The following is a 25586-nucleotide window of genomic DNA, read 5'->3' on the forward strand; positions in this document are numbered from 1 at the left end:
ACAAGACTAAATATTACAACAGAAGTGATGTCCTCTCCCATAATGCATCTGGGAACTGGAAACTCACTTATTGTCAACAAAACAACCTGTATTTTGAAGACACACAATGTAAATTCTTTTTTTAAGAAGAAACTTTAAACCACGATACATAAGTATTTGGATGACAATATATGTCAAATGTATGTTAACTTTAAAAAACTGAATTTGAATGCATGAATTCTTTCCTTTGATCTGAGTTTGGGTTAAAAATAATTCCAATTTTGTTGAGGGTATTGTTAGTGAGTTGGTAAAATATCACAAACAATGATAGTTCAGTAGCGAATATACCGGTAGCATAATGTCACTTGATTTAATAAGGCTGTGTGACCTCATCAGGTGACATGACCTGGTGAGGTTACAATTTCTCAATGCACGTTGATTTACTCTTTTACACATCTTTTCATAATTTCCATTCCTGCAAGATACATCTGTGCCACTTTCCACCCCAAAAAATGACACACTTCATATATTTGGAAACAAGAAAAAACCTTAAAAAAACCAAAAACACATCGAACTCCATCCCAGTATTATGTCTACAGTCAATATTTAAGGGGCAACATCAAAAGTTCAATATAACATATCTAACTTAATTGCTTAACTTAGGTCCCAGACCCCCCCCCCCCCCCCCCCCCCATCTAACTTAACTGACCTAAAATTGAAAATCGTTTCAGACTCATACTGTATACTTCCACTTTCAAACAACGTACCAATATAATACTGAATTATAAATAAAATAGAAAACCATTTTAACTCAGAAAAATACTTTTATTGAAAACCAACAGAACACAACAACACTGAATTTACACGTCAAGTCACATTGATTACTAATACTGGTATGTCTGGTTTCACTTTCTTTTTTGAAATGGGAGACATTTCGTGACTGGGTGTAGGCTCATCAGCAACACTTTGATCGGATGATTTTTGTTTAACTGAAAAATACAGGGCCGGTCGGGAAAGTGTAGGAATCGCCTTTGTTAACTAGTTCGACTAAATTGATTGTACAGATAGATTTGATTCATAAAACTTGACAAGATGTTTTGCAAACAGCAGGATACCACTTCCCATTTAAGGCCATTCCAAAGATTAGATCGGATGAAGTAACCATTTTCACTGGAGTAAAGAACTATATGTAGTAACATTGCAATTCAAACTGTAAAACATTTAACTGTCGCTGCAAAACATAGTTTCAACTAGAAATTGTATTTACCAGCTCTCATGCTTTTTAGCCTTCAGGTTGTTTCTGTCGAGTCATATATTCGCACGTTTCCGTTGATTTTGACTGTGACATCGCACCACGACAGTGATGAACACCTTGACGCGGCGGCCACGGCTTTCACATGCATGTTCCAACTATCATCTACAAACATCTATAAATCTGTTTGAAACTATTGCTGAATAATTATTTCAGGCGATCGAACTTTTGATTTTCACGAAGGATTGAATCAACATCAGTCGAATGATCAACTTGTTGCGAGTGTAAAAATAAACATTCGCAATACCACGCTATCTATGACAATTTAGTCCAAGTTGAGAGGTCACATCAAACATGACATCTCATCGGTAATTTCCGGATTTACATTCGTATTAGTTTCACGTTATAACTTATTGCCTAACTTAGAACCTTCGCGTAGGTGGATTTTGGCAATGTCCTCTCCACATAGTCTATTGAAATCAATTATCGTGAAGGTCCTTTAAAATTTACCACTATGATTGAACGATCGGCTCTGATCACGTACCCACTGTGACTTTGTTAACTTTCAAACATATTCTTTAACGTATGGCGTTAAATCGTTTTTGACGGTTGAGAAATTATTTTGGCCAAAACCCCCCCCACCCCCAAACTAAAGCAATTAAGTTTTTTTGTAAACATCGATCTTTTGACGTCGCCCCTAAATGATGCATAGTTTTATTTCAAACACATTTGATACATTTGAATCATATTTAGAGTGGTTTCCATGGCAACCAACTGTACAGAAGTTCTAGCAAACATATCTGGTTCCAGACTTATTTAGTTATCTTTTCAGAAATGAAGTATAACACATCATAGTATTGTCAATAACATCTACAGATTGACACTTAAACCAAAGTGGTTTTAGATTTGATACTCCCAGCGCTATCATTATTCCATAATTGTATACTGATATATGATATGTATGTTGTTACCATGGTTTTGTGGTATTAATGGGTAGAATTCTCAGACATTGTTATCCCATAATTCACTTCCAATATCCAGGCACCGTACTCTGGTCAATATATTACTTACTGTTCATAATTGGGAAGGGGAGGGGGAGGGGAGGGGGAGGGGAGGGGGGTCAAAGTGATCATATCTGTAAAAAGAAGAAGACAAAAAATGTTGGTTCATAGTCAAAAGGTCCCAATAAAAAAAATTGTCTGTTTTTGTTATTTTCTAAAAATGACATATTTCTGAAAAGTTCTGGTGGCATTTTCTGAAAATTTGATGTTTCTTTTCCAGTCTCACGAAAAAATTTGTTCAAAATGAAGAGAAGCAATGTGGAAAAACCTATGATTTATATTTTGGTCTTTTTCTTTCAAAATAGTATTTTTGTCACTTGGCCTTTTTGGCGCTAACTCCTTTATTTTCATTATGGACCAAATTATCGAAAATCTACAAATTCCGTTCTCTAAAAATGTCTAAGTATACAGTTTGTACTATGGACCATATTATCAAAAATGTATAATGTCATAGTTGACCAAATTATCAAAAATTTATACTGTCATAGTTAACCAAATTATCAAAAATCAATAGCTCATTGTTGACCAAGATTATCAAAAATTATCAAAGCTTATAATTTTCAATTTTAAAATTAAAATTATCAAAAATCTACAATTTTCTTTCTCTAAATTTATCATTCTCAAATTGCCAGCATGTACATAGTATTTTGTGAATACAAACATGGCTAAGAAGCTTAGAATCATTTTACAAACCAGAAATTGATTTCTGTGATCATTAATACTAATGGTAGACATTTATCATGTATGACATCAAGTTAAATATATTTGTGATTTGAAAACTAAATATTAGAATAATGATTAATAATAAATAAATATATGTATGTGTCTGATGGAAAGAATGAATAAATACACTTAGTAAGTCAAACATTACATTTGAGATGAATTCAATTTATTGATGGATACTATTTGTATTTCTCATTTTCAAACTAGATTCTCTACAATTTGTGATATTTTTGAAATGCTGTCTAGAAAATTGTTTGAAATATTATAATTGATGATAATAAGGCCTTCAAATAATTGTGTGTTTCTGATATGCTCAATTCTAGAACAGGTAGGGTAGGTAGATTTTTTTTTTGGGGGGGGGGAATGATTTTTTCTCATGTGTGAGTGTCTAGTTCAGGTAGTTATGTTTTCCATTGTTTTCCATATGGTCTCTGTGTTACTGGTTTCTTCCCATCAGATGTACAGCCATTACATATTGGAAGAACAGTTTTATATTACCTTTTTAAGTTGATGTCAGTTTCCACATCCACTTTTTCTCATGAGACTTCACAATTTTCATAATTTTATTTGTTTTTTCAAAAACGTTTTGGTCGGTATTGGAAAAACCTAGATGGGGGTTGGGGTTCCAGAACCAGAAGCAAACAATTGTTTTTTATAGGAAAGTAAAAGAATTGGTGAGTTCCTTGAAAAAGAGATGATGAACACCAATTTCAGAATGACTAGAAGTAAGCTTTCATTTGACAAAAGTTTGGAGAGTTTTTAAGAATTTTGATTTGCAGGGAAATTAGTCCAGAAGTGCTTACTTCGACCTTGATATACTTTCTACCTATTAAGTAGTTGTGGCAGATCACCAAAACTATCGCTAGTCAATGCGTTATGAGTACTACAATCATCTCCACTCGTGTATAGGGAAAGTCGTTATTCTGGCACAGAAATCTGTGCTACCCCCAACAGCATTCATATAAACGTGATGACGTTATCGCGTCACCACATGATTTTAGTTTCAGACTGGAGTGGTGGAGTTTGGTTTAAATGAGTAATTGTTTAAAGGAACTAACCAATTGCAACTGTCTGTCAATTTGTGATAGATTACTACTGACACACATTGTTAATCCTTTGCCCAGTGGGGGTAGCACAGATTTCTGTGCTAGAATAATGACTTTCCCTATATATGGGTAAAGATGATCGTAGCAATCGTAATGCAACAATTAGGAGCTAGACTAAACCATCACATACACACATGTTATATCCTACACCTATAAACCAATATAAGTTATAACAAGCACACTATATTTTATGACTATAATCGTTTCATGACATTAGCCTAGAGCAGTTTTCTTTGAAGAGGTCCTAATCAAACTTTAAAAGTGATTTAATCCAAGTCTTCAAGTATCTTTGTAAACGTCAGTAGTTAAATAATATGAAATGCATCCACCTCCAGCTTTGACAGGGTAGGTAATAATGATCAAATTACAAAGATTGCGGTAGGATCTGAAGGGGAATGTCAGTAAGTAACATCTGAAGAGATGGTAAATAGTAACAGCTGATGATGATGTGTTGTGAACAAGTAAAATCTGAAGGGATGGCCCTCCAGCTTAGATCTAAATTTAGGAAACAATGCTAAGTTGTAAATAGTAACATCTGATTGTGACGATAATAGCAAATAGTAAGATCGGATGGGATGGCACTTTTGGTGCTTAAATTTAGGAAACCATTACTATGAAATAGTAAACATGTGATTTTAGGGATTCCATTTAGAGTACTGGAAAGTTATTGTGATTGTGATTTGATAGCAAAGAGTAAATAAGAGGAATGACACCAGCAGCTTTTAAACCTAAATTTAGGAAACATTACCAAATAACAGAATAACATCATCATCTGATGACGACGATTATGACGACGACGACGACGACGATGACGACGGTGACGATGACGATGAAGAAGACGCCGTCGACAACGATATGATAGTAAAGAGAAGATACATGTCAACTGAAGTGATGGCTAATAGTAACATCTAATGATGATAATGACGACGACAACGACAACGACAATGACGACGATAACAACGAAGACAACAGTGATGGTGATGATATAATGAGTAAATACATGTAAACTTAAGGAATGGCACCACCAGTTTAAACCTAAATTTCAGAAACAAATACCAAATAACAAAGAGAAACATATGATGGTGATGATTTGAAGATGATGACGACGACGACGATGACGATGATGATGATGATAACAATGAGTAATGAGTAATACATGTCTGTAGTGATGGCAAAGAGTAACATGTGATGATGATGATAATGATGATGATGATAATGATGATGATGATGATGATGATGATGATGATGATAATAATGATGATGATGATGATTTGAAGGTGATGATGATGATGTTGACGGCGACGAGGACGATGATGATAGCAATAAGTAATACTAATAAGTAATACATGTCGGAAGGGATGGCAAAGAGTAACGTGATGATGATGATAATATAACAAAGAGTAAATACATATAAACTTAAGGGATAACAAACAGTAACATCGGAATGATATGATATAACATTGCCATGTTATTCAAACAGATCTTTGTCCTGAAAGTTTAATAGCTCGCATAGCGGCCGCTAAGTGGCCACATAGTGCCTCTATGACGAGTACGTATATGCGTCCTATATACTACATGCGATGTTTTTTTGGTGGTTTTACCCAAGGATGTATTGTGACGCAATGACTACGCATGCATGTTCTATATCCTATGCCCATTCTGAATTTCTCCACGCGGAGGATGCTATCTACAATATCATCGTTAGGCAGCCGGTCACAAATGAATCTACTTTGCGCGAGCTTATGGGCTTTGCCTAGTTATGATATTACCCCAAGTTACCAATTCTGTCTTTGTGGATGACAGACATCATGTGAGGGCGCCCAAGGTAGGGAAAAGGAAAGTTTAACTGTTAATGAACTTAAGATAGAGAAGTTGAATTTCCGTTCAATAACCTATATTAACATGTTGTAGTTTGTGTCTATAAAACTGAAACCTTGGTTGCCAGGGTAGTATATATACATCAATGTGTGTGTGTGTGTGTGTGCAACCTAATGAACTGAGCTAGAGAAGTTCTAATTGCCTAAATATTGGAAGTAAAAGGAAAAAGGGTACAGGAAAGACCTGGAATTGTAGTAAATTGTACGCATTTAAGAAGTAATGTCTTGTTTAGGTCAGATTAAGTCGACTCTTTTATCAGAGTCTATTAAAACATATTGAAATAAAGTAAAGGAAAGCCTTGAGAGTCTAACATGATTGACAGGTAATTGTAAACTTGACCTTGGATCTATTGTCAAAATCCATTAAAAATGCATTCAAGTAAAAGCTTCAGAACGTGGAAAATTGACAATGAAGTCCCAAACTCGATTTGATTGATTTATAACGACAGGTTGCGATTGAAATGACGGTGTTTCTAGCAGGTGATGACTATAATAGGAGCGTTGCTCTGCGTGTTGACGTGATTACGTTTGTATTAAACAAACCAGGTGTATGATTGACAAAAACTCATTAATTCGGAATATTTTTGTTACCATGCCAACAGAAATAACTGAAAAGGAACCTTGTTAGGGTCTAATAAAATGTCAGAGATGGTTTTGATGGAAAAAAAGTGAGATTGTATCAGCATTGTGTATGATTCTATCGTGACAACGATTTTATAGAATAAATGATTTCAGTTCGTTAAGTGGCCTAGTTTTTACAGCTATTCAGAATTCAGTTCTAGTATAATAGTTTAGGTCATACACATAGTACATGGAAAGTGAGAGCTGCTGATTATTCGAGGTCGTTGTAATTTTGATAAAGTTCAGGTCACGTAATCTGTGATGAATTGTAGGGATGTAGAAAGCTATGTGAATTACCAATCAGTACGAGACTAATGCAATGTGGTGTGGATGTGCCAACCGTCGGGTCAATGTTGAGGTAAAACACTTTCACTGTACTTACGTTTTTTTTCTAGATTATTGAGTACGAGATGTGAAGTTCAATTTCAGTTGTAATCACGTAGTCAGATTTTATCCTGTAGTGGTTTACTAATAACCTTAATGAACATTTCGTTATCTAAGTGAATTGTCTGTTTTAATTAACATTTTAAGTGTGTCATGGTTGTACACTTTTTCTGATATTTTTAAATTATAATAATATCAAACACAGAAATATGGAAATTTCATAATATTTATAGTAAAGTGAACTCTTCATCAAAAAATTTATTTTTAAAATATGATAACAAAAAATAATTTTGAAAAATTTATGTATAAATATTTATGCTATAATTTTAAAGACAATCTTTTGTTAAAAACTAATATTTTTAAGTAGAAATTTGACTAAATTTGCATTCTGTGATTAATATCAATTGTGAAGGGAACACTTTAGTAAAATACCTTGGGAATATAACTTATAAATATAAACTGTATGTTGTATCATTGTTATCTCTTGGGACAGTAATTTACAACTTTATGAACATAGAATAACAGATTTATGGTACATTTTTACATAAATATTTATGTTTTGTGTTTTGTTAAGGTTGTTAAGTCCAGGTAAAATATACCTGTATATCCCCCTGGTGGTATTTTATAAGGGTTTTTGTAAAGGTTGGTAAGTCCAGGTAAAATATACCTGCGTATCCCCCGGTGGTATGTTGTTAGGGTTTCTGTAAAGGTTGGTAAGTCCAGGTAAAATATACCTGCATATCCTTTGACCCGTACCCACCCTTGTATTTTATTAGAATTTCTGTTAATAATGGTACAAGGTATGGAAATTTGATAGCATGCAAATTTTACTCCATTACCCCCTCCTCAGTTCCTGGGTTTTGCACACCTTAGTTTAAACACTGAATTTTGGTTGGAAACCCGAAATAAAATATGAGAAGAACTCAGTTTGATTTGACAATCTTTATAACACTCAACTCAATACATGATTGATGAGACTCTGTATAATAATTGTATAAAAATGATTAATGTCAACAAAATAAAGTGGGCTCATTCATAGGTTGTTGATTTTTTGTCACAAAATTTGATAAAATAGGATGTTGTAATTTAGTGTTTAATGCCAATATTCAAATATACCACTAAGTGAAATTTACCTAAATGTACCTGTGATTGTTCTAGTGTCCACTGTCAAATTTCAAAGTTATGGCATTGTAGAGAAAAAGTGAGTTTTACCGAATTTCACTTTCTCTGTGTTAGTTACTAAGTTATGAAACCCATATTGACTGTTATGGCATTGCACAGAAAAAGTGAGTTTTACTGAATTTCACTTTCTCTGTGTGTTACTGAGTTTTGAAACCCATATTGACTGTTATGGCATTGCACAGAAAAAGTGAGTTTTACTGAATTTCACTTTCTCTGTGTTAGTTACTGAGTTTTGAAACCCATATTGACTGTTATGGCATTGCACAGAAAAAGTGAGTTTTACCGAATTTCACTTTGTCTTTGTGTTACTGAGTTCTGAACCCTATATTGACTGTTATGGCATTGTAGAGAAAAAGTGAGTTTTACCGAATTTCACTTTGTCTTTGTGTTACTGAGTTCTGAACCCTATATTGACTGTTATGGCATTGTAGAGAAAAAGTGAATTTTACTGAATTTCACTTTCTCTGTGTTAGTTACTGATTTTTGAAACCCATATTGACTGTTATGGCATTGCACAGAAAAAGTGAGTTTTACTGAATTTCACTTTCTCTGTGTTAGTTACTGATTTTTGAAACCCATATTGACTGTTATGGCATTGCACAGAAAAAGTGAGTTTTACTGAATTTCACTTTCTCTGTGTTAGTTACTGATTTTTGAAACCCATATTGACTGTTATGGCATTGCACAGAAAAAGTGAGTTTTACCGAATTTCACTTTCTCTCTGTGTTAGTTACTGAGTTATATGAACCCATATTGACTGTTATGGCATTGCACAGAAAATGTGAATTTTACCGAATTTCACTTTCTCTGTGTGTTACCAAGTTCTGAACCCTATATTGACTATGTCAGAACTGCTACAAATATTAAAAACTAGGCTCGTTAATTTTACCTCCTAGCCCCATAAACGTGGCCTCAGTTTCTCACATCAATATCATATCATTTCATATAATTATGACATTCCATATTCTATTGTATATGTCAATCATATGTCCATGAAATATATTTTTTATAATGAACATTAAGAAAAATAGGGCGAGTGATTTTACCCTGCAGTCCCCATTCATCAAACGTGATCTTCATTTCTCATCTCAACATCCAAAATCATGAACATCTCAATTATAATAATATTCCGATATGAGGGTTAGAAAAATAAATTTATGAAAATATTCCAATTATAGTAAATGACATATCAAACAGTAGCGACATGAATTAAAATCAAAAAAGTCATTTCATTATTTTGTGATTTTTGCTGAGATGGCAGTGTGGTAAGTCGTAAAATGCAGTGATGGCTGACATGTTGTGTTTTAATGATGTAGATTGATAGTATTACCATGTACATAGGATGTACACTATAAGGTGTGTTCTGAATGCAGACTAGATTGTGATAACATCTAACATCTCATGTATCAAAGTTTTTGCCATCAGCCTCTCTGTTGTTGAGATGGATAGCAGAGATTGATGTCACATCTGGGGTTTACCTTTTCAGTTAATTTATGTAGGGAAGTATACAATGTTTCTTGAAGTTGGCAAATATGCAAAATAGTTAGTTTGTGAAATTTCACACACACACACACACACACACACACACACACACACACACACACACACACACACACACACACACACACACACACACACACGCGCGCGCGCGCGCACACACACACACACACATGCCCATATGTACATCCATGCATATATACATACATATACATACATACATACGTACGTATGTATACATACGTACGTACGTACATACATACATACATACATACATATATAGACATACACACAACATACACACACACACACACACACACACACACACACACACACACACACACACACACACACACACACATACATACAAAGACACACTCACTCATAGATAAAGTTTTGATGACCCCAGCTCAGTTATTATTTCATACCATATACAAATTTCATCTTCCAGGTACCCATCTACAACCATATCCCCTCACAGTCACAAATCTAATCAAACCCAAATTAAAAAACCAAGTCTATTCATAAAAAATTATAATCATGTAACTATGTCTTCTCTCTTTCCGCTAATTTTTCCCCCTGAAAACTCTTCCTGTAATAATCCGGCTTGTTTGTTATCCCCATTTTAACCAAAACTCATTTCATAGTCATAAAATAACTAATTATGTTATTATCGTAGACAGTGGATGAATGAATCATGATATTTCTTTCAAAAAATGGTTGTATTATCCATGCTGTGTGTATTGAAATATCAAATGTACCATGTCTGCTAACAAAAAAGTAATTTGTTTCCTGTTAAAACAGTACATATTAAGTGTGCCTCGGGCAATACTATACTACTATTATCAACAGACAGTCAGTTTTGAAAATAAACGACTGTGAAGACCTTTGTAACAATAAGGGTTAAAATCTCATCAAATTGCATAGTTTTGTAAAACTTGGCAATCATGTGATTCATACGTACGTACACACCACAGGTTCCCATGCTGCAAAGTTTTGTAAAAGTCGGCAATCATGTGATTCATACGTACGTGCACGCCACAGGGTCCCATGCCGCAAAGTTTTGTAAAAGTCGGCAATCATGTGATTCATACGTACGTGCACGCCACAGGGTCCCATGCCGCAAAGTTTTGTAAAACTCAGCAATCATGTGATTCATACGTACATACGTACACGCCACAGGGTCCCATGCTGCAAAGTTTTGTAAAACTCAGCAATCATGTGGATTCATATGTACGTACACGCCGCAGGGTCCCATGCTATAAAGTTATAGTCAATAATTTGGGCACGCAAACAAACCTTCGTTTGTGAGTAGAAGTTTCCAGTAAATGCTGGCGTCATTTTAATAAGCTACGCTTAGCGGAACTTGGGATGAGGAGAGTTTATATATGATCACGATTTGATGCATAGTATTATTAAACAAAAAGTATGTCATCTAGACATCCTTATCGGATGAACGCTGTACTCTAACCAAAACTTTGGTAAGAACTAAGAAACTATGTTTTGTGGTACATTTAGTTAATTTCTGACACAATATCCCATCATCACTTGTGCCCATGTACAGATTATAAATCAGAGTGTAGTTATAAAGTTTTCAGAATGTGGATACTGTGCACACTTAAACTGGAAAGGTGAAATTTGTTTCGAGTATTTCTACCATAATAATCCATAATGCAATCAGATTTTAATAGTTATGAATTGTTTGTAATTTAATTTATACATTTATGAAGATTAAATCTCAATTTTGCCAGTTGAAAATTGTGCAAAATATTTTGACAGGATGAAGTTGGTCGATGCTTGCAAACTGGATGTTGTGAAAAAATGTGTAATGGAGAAAGAAAAAGACCTGACCACCACCAGAAATGAAACCAAAAATAGTTTATTATCGAAAAAGTAAAATGATACAGTGTCTACTTAAAATCGCTATCATATTGCAGTAATTGTTACAATTTGACACTTGTGTACGACACTTGCACCAAAATTGTCACAAAAAATCTGACAACAGAAATGAAAGAAAATTTACAATATTTCAGGAATTTCTTTAAAAGATTCCAAAAAAATTTGTAAGTACTTCTTAGTTTTCATGGAAATTTTTAGACTTTTGATAATTTAGGGAGTGACTGATGTATGAAATGTGTATTTATAATATGAGATTTCTGTAAATATTGGATGAACTTTGTGATTTTGAAAGGTTACTGTGTGATTATCACATCAATGAGTTGAAAGGAGTGAGTCATTAGTTTAGTAATGTGATTTGACGTATGAAGTGTAATTATAACACAGGCTGAATCAGCCTCCTATGCTGTGGTACTTTCTAATGAATATTCATGAGTAAACTATATCATGAATATTCATGTGGTTTGATATCATGCATATTAATAAGATTCATGAATATTCATGAACAAGTGGCTATTAAGTTGAATAGGATTCCCCCAATTGATGTCCAGGTCATTCTGACCTCGTTTAGGTCACAAATATCACATACTGTCATATTCCAAAGGAAAATTTTTATGGGACATCGTCAATAATTTCAGATTGAAAAGTGAAATATTTTAGATCTCTTTCTAAGTTAAAGAGGCTGCAATAAACTGTGTGTTTTCCAGGGAGTTGAGGCAGTTGTCTTCATAAAGGTCCGTGCAGGTGGAAATACTTGTGCAGTGCTATGATCACTACATTCATTGTAGAAGGCAGCGTTATAGATATATACTATTATTTTAAAAAATCATATATTTGTATTAAAAGTAAGTTCAATGGAATAAATACTTTTCATCAAATCTCTAAGAAGATAAAATCAAAACCAAAATTTGATGGATAATAAGTTTGTCTCTATCTCGTTAAATCTAACCCAGATTTCTCATAAGGAATGTCAACCAAAATTGAAAGCTCAATGCTAAAAACTTTGAAATACATGTGTATTAAAATCATCAATTTATTCTACCCAATTAAAATTACATCAAATAAACTTGTACAAGGAATGGTACAATTATTCTGATTATCAGATTTTCTGAGTTAAGAGTTATTTGTGCTTTGAGAGCTTTATTTCACTTTGAAGATAAGTAAAACTGAAATCAGCAAGTCTAACACTGTTATAAAGCCCTAAAGTTTGCATGATTGTATGATCTTCATTGCTTTAATAACCGATTCCTAAGTTGGCCACCCATATAGGCAGGGATACCTGTGAATTTATTTAAGATCCTTAAGTTGAAAGGTAAAGGTAAAGCTTAAGAATGAGTTGGCTTCTCACAACCACCTCGAGGAAAGAAAGTACACATCAGGAACAATTCATAGTATCTATCAGTTGGCACGTTAGCTCAGCTGGTTAGCAGCGTGGTTAGAGCACTCTGACTAGTGTTTAGGGGACGTGGGTACAATTCCTACACGTATCATTTTTCTTTTGCTCATTTATAACAAATTTAAAACTAACATTTTAGATAAATATCGATAAATTATACGTAAGAACAATAATATGGAAAAGATAGTACGGATACAATTACACATTGCATGACTTCATAGAGACTTCTCTCTATCAAACCATGTGATGATTATAATTCTTGTAAAAATAGTGAAAATTCATTAGTTGGTTTGGAAATAAGGTGAATATTATGAATATAACTGATCAAAACAAATGAAACATCACAAATAATGATTCTCAGTCAACCGTGACATAGCTTTACTGTATACACTGAATACCAACATAGGGTAACCATCAGTGAGCTATTTATAGAATAGAGAATTATAGTATTCCTAGGGGGTCAGGTTGTGATGATTAACCTCGGTGATGTTAGAGGGATTTCACAATCAGGAAGAGGCTACGAGATGAAACTAGAGGAGGTGGAAATGTCATGATGTTTGAACTACGGAATGTAAAGGATTAGGTTCAGAAGAGAGACTTGATTTAACAACATTTTGGGGTTAAATTGTATATTTTGTAAGTATTACCAGTTCATGAAATTATGAAATTAATGATTTATTCAGATGTAAAAAATACAGATTTATTTTACCGAGTGAAAAAAGAGATGTATAAACATGCAGAATATTAATAACAACAGCTTAGGATTAACTTATGTAGTTTTGAAAATATGAATTGCTGTTTTATATGAAATTTATGAAAATTTCTAATTTATTCAGATTCATAATTTTTTGTTTTGGTTTGTGTCACTGACATCAGATTTTGGTGATACGTTTTGTATGAAATGATTTAGTTTTTGTGTCTCTTTTTAAAATTGTTTTTCATACCTTGTTTAGCAGCACAGTAGATTTAACCCAGCTGGTAATTTGCATAATGACAGGCACATCTCCATGAGTTGTCAAGGCTGTTATGTATCCATTATACGGTGATGTTTATCACAATTTTCCTTCATCGTCACATATTTTAGGTGTGTGTACAAGGTTCTGTACAAAAAAATTAACTTATTTTTCTTTGTATTTGCTTAAAATATTGTGTACTGTCCAGCAATAATACAGATTTTGTAACACTTAAAGAAAGGCTAGGTTCCTTGTAACATTGAATGTTGATTAGGTGTATTATATAATAATGTTAATGTCCAGTGAATTACTAATTTTGAAATATTGTATGATCTAATTTTTGTAGTTTGGGAAGAAAGTACTGATAAACAGAAAATAAACTTTGGAATTAAAATTAGAAAGGAAAATACAAGAATAATATCATGATATATTTTTTTGAAAAGTATTCTGCCAGTGCTAAATGTGCTACTGCTGAGGTCAGCCGCTTCAAAAATCATGATGGTGGATTTTTATAAACCAACTGATGCAGAAGTGAAATGTTCAAAACACAAATGTTCTCATAAAACCCAGAATGTCCTATTTTTATCAGATTTTATAGTTAAGCATGGTCGTTTGTATAGTAACCTGTGTTAACCCTGTAAAGCTGCAGTGACCTGATGTGTATGTACTCTAGAAATATGTTGACTGAATTTTTTTGAAAATTGTTATAAATTCATAACTTTTTATCCAATATTTTGACGTCAATTTGTTATTAAGGATTATTTGTATGAGTTTAGTCTAAAATCAAACTAAAATTTGAGGAAAAGTTACAAAAATATGACAAAATGTGACATAAATACCACCGCTGTGCAAAATGTAGGACATGATCAGAACATACCAGACACAGACCATGCAAAGATTGATTTGTTTGTATAGATACTTTACATTTCTGTCTGCAGCTGTGTAACTGAAACTATGTATTTTCTCTGATGTGATTATTTTTCCATCACTTCTCTCATGTAGCAAAGATCAGACTATAAAATGCATTCAAATGTAAAGCCAGACTAAATTAGGAAATATATTCGTCTGCCAAGCATGTTTGCCAGTGACCTGTTGAAAGTTATTTTTCAATGTTATTGAATGAAGTGAAGTATAGTCCATTGAATGAACGATATCCGGTTCATGTTTATAGACAGACCATCTATTACAAATAACCTTCATGCCTAGGTCATTCAGCAACAGACGTCACTACTAGAGTAAAATCTAGTTAAGATAAAAATTCTTTGGTCAAAACCAATTTAAAAATGTGATGTTTTTGGATTAAACCTTTCAATTTTGAAGGTTCCTCGCTGGTACTACTACAATGAACATCCTTTATGAAAATATTTCTAAAAAAAATATATACCATTTTTCAAAAATTATTGGGAAAATTTACTGTATATCAATACATAAATTATGAGTACTTCTAATATTTTGATGAAAAATTATTTGAAATGTATAAAATTTTTGAAAATACGATGTTCTTGTTCAAATGAATTTGGAGGGAAACATGACCTCGATCCTGCCTTCTAGGTCATTCAGTATATGATACAACTATCATTTCAATGAACATAACCATCAGATATGTTTGATAGCATTGTTTTGATTCAAAATTTCAGAAAAATTTTGAGAAAACTTGGAATTTTGGTGTTTATTTGTAACTACTGCTATGATTTCCATCTAAAATTAATTTGAAATTTTTCAAAATATTTATGGAATATAAAAACTTGTTGAAATAATTTTGGAAGTGCATTTTACAGGAAAATTCATGATATTGTGATGGTTGTACATATGTTATTATAGAGAGAATAAATTACAATCATTATCATAGTTATAATGATCAAAAATTATTAATATTCAAAGAAAAATGTATCTAATTTATTTGCTTTTTATTATATTTGTACAGATCTACACAGATTGGGCCAACCACTACCTGGAGAGGGCAGGCTACAAACGGTTGATAGGAGATTTACAGATCGACATTACAGACGGTGTACTTTTAGCCAATGTCATCGAAGCAGTTAGTAAGTAATAAAAAAGAATATGTTTTTATTGCTATACAGAGAATAATATACATCTTCATCAGTGATTGGTGGATGATGGTCACATGACATGTATGACAGTGGCAATCCAGGTTTCGACTTACTAAGACAGACAGACACAAACTAAACTCTTGTTAAGGCATGATGATATAGGCTGGTGGTGTTGGATTACATATACAAACAGTATGGTGCCATATTTGATGACGTCTAGCATAATCTTGCTGTGCATTTTTTGGCGACTTTTAATATTTACACTATATTAATTACAGGGTGATTATATCTACATAACCAAGGCACAGCTATCACCCACAGCTATCACCCACTCTATCACCCATTCTATCACCCATTCTATTACCCACTCTATCACCCATTCTATCACCCACCCTATCACCCATTCTATCACCCATTCTATCACCCACTCTATCACCCACTCTGTCACCCACAGCTATCACCCATTCTGTCACCCATTCTATCACCCATTCTATCACCTGCACTATGACCCACTCTATCACCCACCCTATCACCCACTCTATTACCCACACTATCAAACCACAGCTATCACCCATTCTATCACCCACCCTATCACCCATTCTATCATCCACTGTATTACCCACTCTATCACCCACAGCTATCACCCACTCTATTACCCACACTATCACCCATTCTATCACCCACTCTATCACGTACCCACTCTGTCACCCACTCTATCACCCATTCTATCACCCATTCTATCACCTGCCCTATGACCCACTCTTTCACCCACCCTATCACCCACTCTATCACCCACCCTATCACCCACAGCTATCACCCACTCTATTACCCACACTATCACCCACTCTATCACCCACTAGTTTAATATTTACTACACATACAACAACAGTTTTAGTCTCTGTCTGTCTTAGTTAGCCAAAATATTGAATTTTGTTGTCATAATGTATTACATACTAATACCAATTGAGCGATAAGTTTATAAAAAACTTGAAGCATTATAAAATGGTTATTGTAGATATATGTTACATTTACCATCTTTGCTGTTCATAACTAAAATTAGGCAAAAACTTTGAACTACTTGTGTGCTATAACCTTCATGTAAATCATTCAAGAGCTACCAAGCTGATGAAAATTAACACTTAACCAATGGATCCTATAAATGGGAGTGGCTCTCATTGGTTATCCTTTAAATAAATAAATAAATAAATAAAATAAATAAATTTGTGGTCATAGGCAGAAGTATTTTGGTCTAGAGTGTATGATATGTTGGTAAAAGTTTATCCAAGTTTTGGTGTTTCAAAATTACTCCTGAAAAGTCCTGAAAAAATTCCTATTTCCAGATAAACTTTCAGTACAATACATGAATATGAAACAACAGTTTGGCGGTAAGATAAACTGAAATTAAAATGGCTTTTTTGATCTCATCAAAAGGTCGTGGAAAGTAACTTGAAATCAAGTTCCTGGAAATTTATTTATAAATGAAAGTATCTGAACCATAGAAACTTTAGAAGATATGAAACTGAAGTAAAGGAAATCTAAATATAGTGAATAATTTCTGAATTTTATTGTGGTTTTTCTTTATTATCTGACAGCAATAGCTGAGTGGAGATTAAGGGCTCGGTTGTTTTTTTGCAATGTTTACTTTATTGTATTGTATATATTTTTAGTTTGTGCCCCTTGGAAGGAGATTAAGCTTGTCCTCACAGGGTCATTCTTTTTTCGTTATGAAAATAATAGTCATTATTACATAATTATGTACCACTAATAAACACACATACTTGTGGTATTTTCACTGCAGTACAATACTGAACACATTATTACATATGTACCAGAGATTATTCGCACTGGTGCACACATATACTGCTACTGAACACATTATTGCCTACCTGCATGCCAATGATATATATCATAACTCTCACATAACAACAGTAAATATCATTGTTAGATTTGCACAGAATATATTTGTTTTTTTTCTGTTTAAATGCTTGAGTATTAAAATATGATTTTATTTGTACAACAGTAGAGTGAGTTGTACAAATTTTGTCGTCCCACACTTCACTGTACCATGATATATAGACACAAACACAGATGACGTACAGAGCAGAACTTTAATTAATAAAAAAAAATAGATAAAAAAAAATAAAAAAACCCACAGATGACGTATTTAAGAGAGAAAATGTAGAATGTATGTATGTTCTAGAAACAAAAATATTGATAAAAAAATTATTGATAAAGAAGTGAAAGAAGTGAAACACGCAGTACATCTTGGAACCAGCAAATGTCTATTGTATGTACCTAGAATTGTGTAGTATGGACCTAGTTGTGTATTCAAGTTAAACTTGTCAGTCAAGATTCATAATATTGCAAGAAAATACCCAAAAACCATCAAGATGTATATTTGTGTACTCACTGACAATTCAAAACTTATTTTTATTTTCAGCCAATGAGAAGGTACAAAGTATTAAGACAAATCCTCGCAATGAGACCCAGATGGTAAGTTATAAAAAAACTATTTATAATAATAATAATAATTATACAAACGCACACATCCTTCACTCTTTCCCCTCCCCTGTAATTCACTCTGTTTTTACCTCCTACTTCTCTTACTTTCTTCTTTTTTCCCCCTCCCCTGCTTTTCTATCGTCTGTCCTCTCTTTCACCTTCATTTCCTCTCCATCTGTTTCCTGACACACCCCCTCCTCCTTACCACACCCCCTCTCCCCTGACACAATATCCATTACCCCTTTGTATTTCTCTCAGCATACACTAACTTGTGATAAACATCAATAATATTTGTATTTTAGACACTAAAAATCAGTTTACCTCAAATTATGGTATGTATTGCATTGTGGGTAAAAAGTGAGTGAGTGTATGTGTGTACTTCAGTACCATAACACTATATCAAATAATAGCAGTATGGTACTTACAACTCACCCTGTTTTATAGTACAGATACTTGTGTAAGGTAGGTCTACTGCAACAATAACTTACAGCTTACACAAGTAGATATGATGGGAATCATGATGGCTAAATAGTTACAGGAAGTAGAACACAATCTGTAAGTTGTTGTTCAAGCCTTGCCAATGCCATTTGTTTATATGTCAAGGATTCAATCATTTGCACATATGTAGTAATGCCAAGATTGTATGCTTCCAAATGTGGTTAATTGACTTGTGCCACTATAGGTCTGTGCCAGGGAAAGGAATTGTCAAGTGCTTCAAGGACTGTGAGAAAGCACAATATTTTTCTCCGTTCAGCCAAGGAAAATATGAGTGACCTAAGGGGCATTGTCACTATGAGTCGCTTGATGAGTAGTGACAACCCTTAGATGATCACGAGTATTTTCTGGCTGAATGAAGAGAAATATTGGAGAATAACATAATTATACCAGTGTCAACAATATCAAAGAAAAATCGGGCAAAGTAATGGTAATTTTGAACATTTGGACTCATATTTCAAACACAGCAGAATCAGTGATGTAGTAGACACATGTTGTCGTGACATAAACGTGCATTGTCATGACATAGAAAGACCAGGGTATAAATTCCATATTTTTTGTTGAATCTGGCTTGTGCATGGTATAATGTACGATATGCTAGTGACATTAGTATAATAGATTCACTTCATGTCTTTAGCACCGTTACATATCCAGGTACCAGCAGCATTGTCATGGGGTTGGATTTCTTCCGGTCGGATGTACCACACATGTTGCTCTTTCCACTTAAACACATTTAGAAACACTATTAGTTCATGGTAGTGTTGTTTGTACATATATTTACGAAATGTTATTGATGCCAAATGAATTTTAAGTTTGAAAGGTCCAGTCATTGGTCCGCTTATGTAACCACGCTTGGAGAGCTACGACATCACTAGTCTTAGTTACCCATACTCTCACCATTGAGGGCATCACCCCCGAGCAAGAGTCTGGAAAATTACAATGTCAGTGATTGTAAGGAACAACATGGCCGCTGTTTAGACCTGGGACAATCACTGATTGGACAAAAATGATTCTCATTTTCATCAATTCTATATATTTAACAGAAGTCATGGTATAAACATTTTGAAAACAATCGTTGTCAGGAGATTATTCAAACCACTCATATTGTAACATACATGATCAAAGTGTACATAATGGATGCTCACAGCGTAATGAGTTATCACAGTTGATTTTTACCCATCATGTTCTGTACCCCTCCTGGCCTCCTCTGGGATAAATAAGTGTTAGAGATAAACATTACAAATTTATTGTCGAATTTCACTTCACAGATGCATGTCATTTAGAATGGATTTTAAGTGCCAATATAGTACAGTGTATACACAAAGACAGCCATCCATGGATAATAAAAGTGGGACGGATATAAACTATACTAAAAACATCTTGACCAATGACAGTCTGTCAACACATCCCAGCTGTTCTCCAATTATAGACAGCTGTTATACTCTATAGTTGATATATCATGTATGTCGTGACTGAATAGTAAACTCTATGACATTCTAGGCTTTATGCAAACAGTTTGTAGCAGGCCTACATTCCTATAAAATTTGATGTCTGTAAAATTTGTAATTTACTGTTCTGTCTAGTCTGTTTGACTCTGGTACTTTATATGTGTATGTATCTAGTTTACAAGACTGTAAATACACGTTGAAATTGTTTATTTGCATTCTCTTTAATCTCTTCATTGTACACTATAACACTTTCCCTCCAAAATTATTTAATGAAATTTTATTTTTTCGCAAACTTTTAGGCAAATTATAATTTCATTTTAGACCAGATTCACAAAAATCATTCTTCTTTGTGAAGTGATCTCAAAATATTTTGAAAAAGTGAACATTTTTTTCTTTCAAATTATTTGAAGAAATTTTGTTTTTTTTGTAACCTTTTGGCAAATATAAACTTTATTTTGGGCCTTGTTTGTCGAAGTTATTCTTTATGAAGTGATTGCAAAATATTTTTGAAAAGTGAACATTTTTTGTTTAAAAAAAAACATCTTCCAAATAATAAATTAAAGAATTTTCTGCAAACTTTTTGGCAAATCTAAACTTTAAATTTCACAGAAATTATTCTTTTTAGAGTGATGTCAAATTCTTTTTAAAAAGTGAACTTATTTTTGTAAAAGGAAAAAACCATGTGAAAAATGGCGTAGCCTGCACTTTTATGGTTGTGGTGGGGTTAAAGGTCATATGTGTTGTCATGAAGGGGTGAATGGTTACGTCAACAGGATCAAAACTGTGTTGATGTGGTGAGAAGTGATGCTGAGGTTCTGAACAGGGGTACATTCTTACCCAGAATGCAATAGGTGTGATGCAGATTTCAATACATTCTAACTGCTGTGTTTATGTAAACGTTATCGATACTTCCTGTTGGTATATAGTTGGGTGACTGCTATTAAAAAATGTCTGTACCACAAGACAAGCTTGGGTGAAGAAGTAAGTGAAGAGTGAAGAACAGTGGCAATTGCAGTCAAGCTAGGGAGTTAAATAAGGGTTATGTACAGGAGTGTTATTAAACTCCCTAACATAATCACATTTTTATTGCATGCATATTCCTCAAAGTGGCCCCAACTGACCCTTTCCAGATTTTTAGTGTAACGCTGGTTTCCTAGGGAGTCTGGATTGGTGATTGAACTAGGTACAGACTCCCTAACAAACCTCTCATTTATACTGTCAACTATGTTTTGGTACTCATGATACTCACTCCATTTCTAGATTTTCAATTAGTCTCTGTTACCCAGACTCTCGTCGCTGGGGGCTCTACTACGAGACCACACAGACCAGAGTCTGGGGAAATGTAATTACAATCACCTGCACCAGATCTCTTTCCCAGAGCAGTGCATGCTGGGGAATACTTCACATCCAACACTGCAGGCTGAATGATCCAGGTACCATCACGGCAGGTTATCACGTCTGTAGCAACTGATACATCTTAATTACAATGGACAGGCCTCATAAACCCATTTTTCATGACTTGGAAGAAATATACTGTTTGACTTCCATACTTTGGGTTACATATCCCCAGACTTTTGCATATGCATGTGTCTCGTAGTAGAGCCCCCAACGGTGAGAGTCTGGGTAATCAAGACTAGATTTTCAATGTGACACTAGTTTGCTAAGGAGTACAGGACAGGTTTAGACTCCCCAACAAACCTCTAGATTACACTTTCAACACTAGTTTGCTAGGGAGTCTGGATGGGAAATAGAACTAACTTTAGACTCCCTAACAAACCTGTAGATTTTACTTTCAACTATGAGTTGCCACTCACACTTCCAGATTTGTCAATATGACACTAGTTTGACCTGCATACTGAGGTTGAGGTCAGTTTAGGTTGGTTTCAATTATTTGTGAAGATGTTCAAAGATAGGGGTTGTAGATGTCAAGGTACGGCATTAGACTGTCACTGTACATAGCTACTGGTATGATTTATCAGAACAGGTGGATAGAGGTTCTTAACTAGTATCCAAAACACATTAACCTAACTCTACTGTATTCTAACATTCCAAGCAGTGATGGTTGATTTAAAGTGTTGAATTGCCAGTTGTGTTATTGTGTATGTCATTCAAACCTAAATTAGATAACAATTCACCCCCCCCTCCAGTGACAATTGAAGATGGTAATTATGTTTATATGTTTAGCTCAACCCTAGTTGGTTCTGATTACATGGTGATGCTATTAATGTCTCTCATCTCACTGCGAAAAAAAAATGCATTCTTGCAAACCAGAGCTGTTATTTCTTCCGCCATACTGCGAAAAATGAAAACCCAACAAGAATTCTTACCTGATTTCTGGCCAAAACTTTATTAGGCAAAATAATAAGATAATGATGCATAACATTAGTAATGTTAATGTGGCAAGATGAAGTAATATACATTTTTACTTACAAGTTTTTCTCTTTAGTTCTTGTATCCCAATCAAGGCTTCTTACTAATTGCAAGTAACGTTTTGCCTGTTCAGTTTGACAGGTTTTGTCAAACTTCTGTTAGCTGGCTTTCATCTCTCTCTCTCTCTCTCTCTCTCTCTCTCTCTCTCTCTCTCTCTCTCTCTCTCTCTCTCTCTCTCTCTCTCTCTCTCTCTCTCTCTCTCTCTCTCTCTCTCTCTCTCTCTCTCTCTCTCTCTCTCTCTCTCTCTCTCTCTCTCTCTCTCTCTCTCTCTTGTCTTCTGGTGGCAACTGTAAATGTGTTGTCGATGGCAACTGCAAAGGTGTTGTCGATGACAACTGCAAAGGTGTTGTCGATGGCAACTGCAAAGGTGTTGTCAGTGGCAACTGCAAAGGTGTTGTCGGTGGCAACTGCAAAGGTGTTGTCGGTGGCAACTGCAAAGGTGTTGTCGGTGGCAACTGCAAAGGTGTTGTCGGTGGCAACTGCAAAGGTGTTGTCAGTGGCTTCTGTTGTGATAATGTAAGTGAACACAACTAACCCAGACAGTAATGGTTTCCAGACTGTCTTCAAACTAATAAGCTGTTAATGTAATCTGTACAATATCACTTTAAAAGTACACTTTATGATATTAAACATTACAAGATGTGTGATCCAATTTAACACAGTGTTCTACCGGGTTAAGTGGTTCCAACTTTGTAGTTTTACTTTTGATAATAGATGATGGTTTATGCCTCACCATCAAATGTTGTGGTCTTTCGTGCCCCATACTCCTTTCATCAAATGTTGTGGTCTTTCATGTCTCACACTCACATCATCAAATGATGTGTTCTTTCATGCCCCATACTAAGCATTGTGTGTGTTCCCCAACCACATCATATAAATTAAGTCCTTCTAATAAAACAAGGTTTGTTATATGTTGCTGTCATGTGGTTGTAATAGTACAAACCCAGAGACTTGCCTTGGTATTACTATCTTAAGAAATTAACCCAGAGACTTTGTCTTGGTATTACTATCTCAAGAAACTAACCCAGAGACTTGTCTTGGTGTTGCTATCTCAAGAAACTAGCCCAAAGATTTGTTTTGGTGTTACTATCTCAAGAAACTAGCCCAGAGATTTGTCTTGGTGTTACTATCTCAAGAAACTAACCCAGAGATTTGTTTTGGTGTTACTATCTCAAGAAACTAACCCAGAGACTTGTCTTGGTGTTGCTATCTCAAGAAACTAGCCCAGAGATTTGTCTTGGTGTTACTATCTCAAGAAACTAGCCCAGAGATTTGTCTTGGTGTTACTATCTCAAGAAACTAGCCCAGAGATTTGTCTTGGTGTTACTATCTCAAGAAACTAGCCCAGAGATTTGTCTTGGTGTTACTATCTCAAGAAACTAACCCAAAGACTTGTTTTGGTGTTACTAACTCAAGAAACTAACCCAGAAACTTGTCTTGGTGTTACTATCTCAAGAAACTAACCCAAAGACTTGTTTTGGTGTTACTAACTCAAGCAAGTCGTTGGGCTAAGGAAACTATAAATTTGACCAAAGTTCCTCTCCTTTGTTCACCAGAGTTCTAAAATCTCAGTAAAAACAGAGTAATTAGGATTAATGTTTTCTTTTGTGGAACATTTCTACAGTTCAAAAACTTTTAAATGATGCCACAAATAGATGTATAACCCAAACAGGAAGTATTAGTTATCCTTGAAAAGTTTTCCACAGCAAGTCTTAAAATTCAAATCAAGAACTAAACTTTTGAAGTCCATAAAAATATCACCAAAGTATTTCAAGGAAAAGCAAGTTTGTAATATAGTGTTCGTAATATGAAATCATAAATTCTTGTAAAATATGTTGTGCCGTTGGTGGTGCTCAATATGTTTTGCTGTTGTAATAAGGGAACGTATGTATGGCGGTCTGCCAATGATGGTCTAATGGAAGGCCATGCTGTCATCATAACAGACAGATCATATCAGCCAGGCTATACATGTATATATCAGCTGTACCCATTTCCAGGGATATAGACCATTTCACATTTCCGTATGTTGGATGTTTTTCCACGAATTTTAAGAGCATTGCACTCTATAAATATGATATCTAGGAAGGGAAGGAAACCACAATATGGTGTAATATTTCCTGGGTTGTGTTTGTTGATAAAGTTGTACCATGTAGAAGTGATCTATTTCTCTTCAACATCAAGGCCTGTGTCTTCCAGTATGATCACATGGAGAAGACAATTTTATGAATTTTGATGCAAAATAAACACTTTTCAACCAGAATTTTGGCAAGTATTTCATAAAAATGATTATTTCTACATATCTTGTCTAAAAAAAGATCAAATAAAACACTAAATTACAAAAAATGAAGAATTTGTCATATTTCTGTGAATTTTGACATACAAACATCTTTCAACCAAAATTTTGGCAAATAATTAATAAAAACCGTTGTGTCTATTTATCTTTTCTAAGATAAAGTTCATATAAACAAGAAATTGCAGAAAAGAATTAATTTTTGTATGGATTACTTTGGCAGTGGAATTGCTAAAGTTTTCAAAAAACAGTTTAGTGACGTCGTACGAAACTTGTCACTGAGTTGAAATCTTCATGTTTTCCACACATTGGTACATGTAGTGTAGGGGTTAAAAGCACATCACAACTTACAAGAAAATTTAGAATCCATGTGTGTAGTTGATATAAAACATCGACCACAATGAAAGAAAGCACTCGATGCTTAAACCACGATTTGTCTTCTG

The 25586-nt window shown here is 34.2% G+C and overlaps 1 protein-coding gene across 1 annotated transcript in view; it reads left to right on the top strand.

Moving 5' to 3' along the window:
- The window catches only part of LOC144452951 (neuron navigator 2-like), a 251620-nt gene that overhangs the window by 37714 nt on the left and 188320 nt on the right, over positions 1-25586 (top strand). The window contains exons 2-3 of the mRNA XM_078144185.1: positions 15852-15969; positions 18419-18471. Coding sequence (XP_078000311.1) covers positions 15852-15969; positions 18419-18471 — 171 coding nt within the window. The remainder of the gene's footprint in view (positions 1-15851; positions 15970-18418; positions 18472-25586) is intronic.

Source organism: Glandiceps talaboti, chromosome 23, assembly GCF_964340395.1.
Source record: "Glandiceps talaboti chromosome 23, keGlaTala1.1, whole genome shotgun sequence".
Taxonomy (NCBI): domain Eukaryota; kingdom Metazoa; phylum Hemichordata; class Enteropneusta; family Spengelidae; genus Glandiceps; species Glandiceps talaboti.